Here is a 6,102-nt window from a genome sequence, read left to right as displayed (position 1 = left end):
TACGAAAAACCTTCCCCACTTACCCCGATGTACCTTACTTCGTTTCCTCAAAAATATTTAGAAACCTTTGGTGAGATTTGCAATTTCATTTGATATGATTTGATAGTATTTTCAATATATTTGTGTCGTCCCAAATACTGCAGAATAACCGTCCATAGACGTCCTGATAAAGCTAGAATATTATGGTCATCAAAATAATAATAAAAAAACTTACCTCAGTAACATTTAATTTGTATTCTTAATGTAATAGATATTTAAATACAAGTTGCTTCACTCCATTTCGTCTTCATCGTCGTCATCATCGTCCATCAGATGATCCAGCTTCAACTCTTTAGTTCGATCTCTTTTCGATCCAGAAGTGCTACTCGTAGGTTTAGAAACAACGTTTCTACTTTTCTTAAAAGGTTTCTGCCCTACCACGTATTCCGGCATCAGCACCCTACATCCCTTGACTACCGCTTTACTGCTCGTCTCGGGTGGTGGTCTATCCTCTTCCTCAAGCTGTGTTTTCAGCTTTTGAGAGCGATTGAATTTGATTCGATTCCGAAATTGGGTACCAGATTCCTCGTTTTGTGCTTTCGGCTGACTCCGGTGTTCATGGTCTTCGTCAATATTACTGACATCATCATCTTCGCTGTGCTCAATGCCGCTGTCCCGTCGTTGCGATTCAATCTGTCGCAAGAAGGAAAAAGCGGCAGCCGTATTGCTGCGGTCGCTGATGTCCACATCTTCCAGCGAATATTTGGTCCACTTGTGGGGATTTTTCTAGAAATAGATTAACAGAATCATTTAAAACTTTTTTTACTTTCAACATTACTACTTGAAGTTCACATCCTAATAGGTAAAAATTTATTTTGGATTCTCTAATTTTAAGTTTTATAATAACCTTTTTCAATTCATAAATAACAAAATGATTAGGAACTATTCTTTAAAAATTGATTTTGGAATTGAATGATATTTTGTACAAATTTGATGTTTCATTTTTTTGTTTTTGTTGACGTAGAATATGAATATTCAGAATTCCTAATATGAATTTCAGAATTTCATCTAATTTAAAAATTGAATCTTATTCAGAATTTGATTTTTTTTTTAAATTTATATCGAATTCAATATTTCAACCTTTTATTGAGAATTTGATTCTTTTTCAACATTTCAAATCTTATTCAGATTAGAATCTTAATTAAAATTTGAATAGGTACTATTTAAAATTCAAAACATTTTAAAAATTTGTATTTTATTCAGATTCTTATCTTTAAAATAGGACGCCTACTCATTTTTTTTTTAATTACAAATGGTTAATTTAGGCATTTTAGTTTTCGTACTCAAAGGAAAACTTAACAAAATTAAAATATACCTAATACTAGAATATGGTACAGTTTTATATTTTAGCGTTGATAGGTAAAAATAAATTAAGGCAGAATCAAATCTTATTTTAAGGATTTTGTTCAAATGAATTAAGTTCAATTTACTCATCGAAATAACGGTTGAACAAGGTCGAGGAAGTACAATTAGATAAGAGAGATTACTAAATAACTAATGCAATATTTCGAAGTATCATTGTTAATAAGATTTTGGAAAATACCTGAAAATTTTATCGATTTTTCTCACCTTAAAATCTGGAACCCGGGACGAGGGCAAACATTTGCCGATTGGGGCAGCCGGCCGTTTGAAGATGCTCTCTCGGCCCCGGAACTTTTTGATCGACGAGCTCTGGTGCCCGTGACGCCGATCCGGAGATTCCGAGTATTTTCTTCCCTGGCGATCCCTATCGGTGCTGGGCTCCGGTCGCTTATCCTTATGAAGCATCGAATCCGTCGCTATGCTTTTCTCCGCCGAATCCAGACAGGCAAACAGTGCCTTCCGTTTGTCCTCGAAACTCATTTCCGGAGGATTTTTAGTGAATTCACTAATCTTGAAGATTTTCTTAAAACACCAACCTTTGTGTTTTGATTTTTAAATATGAATGTTTGGTTCCTTTTCAAAAGGGAGTATACTAAAAATAAATATAAAATATATTTTTTTTAGGAATAATAAAGTTAACATGTTTTTTACGCGATTAAAACTAACAAATAGGGGGAATTCTAAAAAAAATAACATGGTTTCAATTAAATTTAATGTTTATGACCCATTGAATTTTTTGATTAAAAATATTCTTCAGTCGAAATTTGCCACAGGGGTCAATTTTCGAATATAAACAAAAAAAACAGAAACGTCAGGCTCATGCGGAAGAAAAAAAAAGCATCGAGTGCGGCTACATTTGGCGAAGAAAAGTTGTGAATTCCTTGAAATTAAGTTAATTCGCGAAAAACTGCTACTAACTTGACGGTAAGTTTTTTTTTCTCCATATCATGTTATTGTACAACTTGCCTCATTTTTCATTTGATTAAAATATTGTATGATTAAAGTATGAATACCAATCCTTCCTCTCAAAATATAACCTAATTTCTTGGCAGTATTTTTTAATCCAAATTTACTATCTCTACGTTTAAAGTAGTTAGCAGTACAAATACTAATTACTTAATTAATCTAGGCTTACCCAAAAATTAACATAATTTTTCCTTTAATAACATGTATTATTGCCTAGTTTTAAGTTTAAAATTTCAATGGATATCGCAGGCTGTGAAGTCCAGACCACAGGTAAAAAGTAACAGATAAGGTACAGACTACACACTTTTCAAAGACTTGTATTCATAATAGGGGAAAGTCGAGTGAGACGGACACCCTGTGATCCGTGACCCATAATGCGTTTTTTTATTATTTTCATTACATTCTGGCAATAAGTGTTATTTTTTTTGTTTTCTATGAGTTTTATGATTGTTTTCTCAAAATAAACTTTTTTTTTTAATTTAAAAAAAAGTTGTTCAGATTTGTTAACTATCGTGATATGATATAAATGTAACGATGTGTACGGTAATTCCTCACACAGTCGAACAAAGTCAAAAATAATATAGAAACGTTGTATGAAAAATAACAATTTTGGTCAAGTTCAAATAAAAATAAAAAGCTTTTAACAAAAAACACCTCTCCAATTTTTTTGGTATAATGTAGATTTTAACACGTTCTTTCAAACTAAATAAAGTTTGTTTTTTTTTGGTTTGCTCCATTTGAAGTTATGGCTCATACAAAACGACCATTTTTGAACACAAAATTCATGATAACTGTGAATCAAAAACAGATATTTGAAATTTGTTTTCTGCAAAAGATGCGCACAATAATTTGCCAAATACTTGCCGAACACATGATTTTAATAAGTTCATACCCAACAAAGTTATAACAAAAAAACTTGTTTTTAGAGGACCACCCTAACTTGTACACGAAAAATCATCCTAATACCTAAATGGTAATAGGTATACATTCAAAGTCTTCTACAAAGTTTCATCAATTATGTTGTTGTATGTATGTATGTATGTATGGTTCCCCCATCGGTAGCAAGGTCCTGCCTATGTCTGTGTGGCTTGGCCTTCGAATTTCTTCTAGGGCTTCCACGGTCCGATGGTTCGTCGAAAGAACGCATCCAACCCTCAGAAACCTACAATGGCCGGCTACCCGTGCCGCTTGCAATAATTTCATTGGATTATCCCCAGATGCATTCCTTCTAAATATGTAGCACAGATCTTGTTGAGTTTTAGACAAATCATGGTAACCTATGAATCCGTTGCCAAGATAAACAAACCCGTATCCATGTAAATGTTTTTCTGTCGGGTATAAAAACGTGCTCGGCAGCTAATAAATCTCACTCTAAGTTTTTACTTCAACCAAACTACACGAGTTTTATTCCACGCCACTTTACAAGTGGTTATGGGCCCAGAATAGTTTGGAAGTGAAGAAGTGAAGAAAAGTTTTCGCAAGATGGTTCTCCCCAGAGATGATGGTCCCCGAAGCAACGAGAATAGCGGCAGAGGCCCAAGCAGCAGCAGAAGCGGTACTGGCGGTGTCCCATCCGGTCAAGGTGACGGCGGAAGGCAACCAGCGGCCGGTGCGCGTTCTCACGGAAGCTCAGTGAGCCTGCCGGCTATCGAAAAGTTGAAAGGACGAATCAACTACTCTTCTTGGTCCTTCTCGATGAAGATGATTCTCATCCGAGAAGGGTCGTGGCGTGCTGTCAAACCGAGAGACGGCGACGATGTGGATCCGGAAATGGACGAGCGAGCGTTAGCTGCCATTTGCCTGAGTATCGAGAAGAGCAACTTTAGTCTGGTGCGAAATGCGGAAACAGCTCAAGAGGCCTGGAACAAGCTGCAGAGGGCATTCCAGGACGATGGGTTGAGCCGACGGTGTGGTTTACTGGACAAGCTGACGTCGGTCAAATTAGAAGACTTCGAGAGCGTGGAGGATTACGTCGATGAGTTGGTTACGACAACCGACAGCCTGCGTGAAATCGATTTCGAGGTTAACGATCAGTGGCTGGCATCTTTGTTGCTGAAGGGTCTTCCGGCTTACTATGCCCCGATGATAATGGGCATCCAAGCGTCGGGAATGGAGCTGACGTCCGATGCCATCAAAACGAAAATTCTGCAAGACGTTAGGTGGCCATTGACGAGCTCTGGTGATGAAGGTGCCCTGTACACGAAGCAAAAGTTTCGGCGTTCGAAGGGTGCTTCTCGGTCTGGTGGTGCTAGAAGAAAGAGCGTTTGTTTCAACTGTAATCAACCTGGCCATTACGCAGCAAACTGTCCCGGTAAACAAGGTTCTTCGAATCCAGACAGAACGAAGAAAGGCAAGGCATTATGCGCGGTGATGACGGCGAGAAGTTCAGACGAGTGGTTTTTTGATTCGGCGGCCAGTTCTCACATGACCAGGTGCGACGATGGTTTCATCAAAGAGGAAAATTTCGTGCATTCCATCAGCACGGCAAACAACGAGACGATGCAATCTGTTGCCAGGGGCAACGTCACCATGGTGCTGGAAGAAGGTCCCATCGAAGTACGCGGTGTGCTTCTAGTTCCCGATCTTGCAACCAATCTGTTATCAATCAGCAAAATCTGCAACAAAGGGTTGCAGGTGGTATTCCAAGCCGGTCGATGCGAGGTCCTGAATGAAGACGGTGACGTGATTGCTTCTGGATCCGAGACGGATGGGTTGTACAGGCTCAATCGAGGAAAGAATGAAAGTTCATTCGTGACGATGGAAATTTGGCACAAGCGCCTAGGTCATCTTAACGAACAGGGAATGCGCAAGTTGGTATCGATGGTTGACGGCGTGAATCTGAACCCACGAGAGAAGCTCGAAGATTGCGTTGCATGCATTCAGGGTAAGCATGCAAAAGATCCGTTTCATTCCAGCACATCCAGAGCAGAAGGTCCCCTTGATTTGGTGCACGCTGATGTTTGTGGTCCGATCGAAGTTCGCTCGATTGGAGGCAATCGATTTTTCGTGATTTTTGTTGATGATGCGACGAAAATGGTGTTCCTGTACTGCCTAAAAACAAAATCTGAGGTCCCTGAGGTTTACCAAAGGTTCAAGTCCATGGCAGAACGGCAGACGGGTCGAAGGCTGAAGGTGTTCCGTAGTGACAACGGAACGGAGTTCGTCAATGCCAAGATGAAAGCAAGCATGGAGAAAGACGGAGTCGTACATCAAACATCCTGTCCTTACACCCCCGAGCAGAATGGTACGGCCGAGAGGATGATTCGAACGGTGGTGGAAAAGGCGCGGTCCATGATGAGCGATGCTGGTTTACCAAAAGCGTTTTGGGCGGAGGCCGTGTCGACGGCCGCTTATATCGTCAATCGCAGTCCAACCAGGTCGTTGCAATTCCTGACACCGGAAGAGGCGTGGTCCAAGAAGAAGCCGGTCCTGACAAACTTGAGAGTTTTCGGATGCAAGGCGATGTATCAAACTCCCAAGCAGTTGCGAAAGAAGTTTGATCCGAAATCGGAAGAAGGCATTTTCGTTGGCTATCCGATGAATTCTAAAGGATATCGGATCTACAACCCAATTACCAAGCAGATCGTCATCAGCAGACAAGTAATTTTCGTCAACGAAGGGAAACCGGCTAAATCGATTCCAGAGGAATCATCGGTAGAACTAACGGAATTGTTCTACAATATGACTCCAAGGCAGCCGGAAGAGGTCAATCCAGGAGCAGATAGTCGAAGCGTT

General features: G+C 39.7%; 1 protein-coding gene across 1 annotated transcript; it reads right to left on the bottom strand.

The window, feature by feature from the left end:
• Positions 1-215: 215 nt before the first annotated feature.
• Positions 216-2,613, bottom strand: LOC129755693 (protein TSSC4). Its single transcript, XM_055752308.1, has 3 exons — positions 2,537-2,613; positions 1,609-1,993; positions 216-765 (listed from the first exon to the last, which is right to left on the bottom strand). The coding sequence occupies exons 2-3, from the start codon at positions 1,879-1,881 to the stop codon at positions 271-273; spliced, it is 768 nt and encodes a 255-aa protein (XP_055608283.1). The 5' UTR covers positions 1,882-1,993; positions 2,537-2,613; the 3' UTR covers positions 216-270.
• Between the last annotated feature and the right edge of the window lie 3,489 nt (positions 2,614-6,102).

Source organism: Uranotaenia lowii, chromosome 3 (genome assembly GCF_029784155.1).
Source record: "Uranotaenia lowii strain MFRU-FL chromosome 3, ASM2978415v1, whole genome shotgun sequence".
Taxonomy (NCBI): domain Eukaryota; kingdom Metazoa; phylum Arthropoda; class Insecta; order Diptera; family Culicidae; genus Uranotaenia; species Uranotaenia lowii.
The sequence above is the reverse complement of the archived record's forward strand: the minus strand, read 5'-3'. Positions and strand labels throughout refer to the sequence as shown.

Excerpts from the sequence above, each read along its gene's own strand:
- LOC129755693 (XM_055752308.1), bottom strand. The coding sequence starts at position 1,881 with ATGAGTTTCGAGGACAAACGGAAGGCACTGTTTGCCTGTCTGGATTCG. Across the intron at positions 766-1,608 it reads CCCGGGTTCCAGATTTTAAG|AAAAATCCCCACAAGTGGAC; the intron begins GTGAGAAAAATC and ends ATCTATTTCTAG.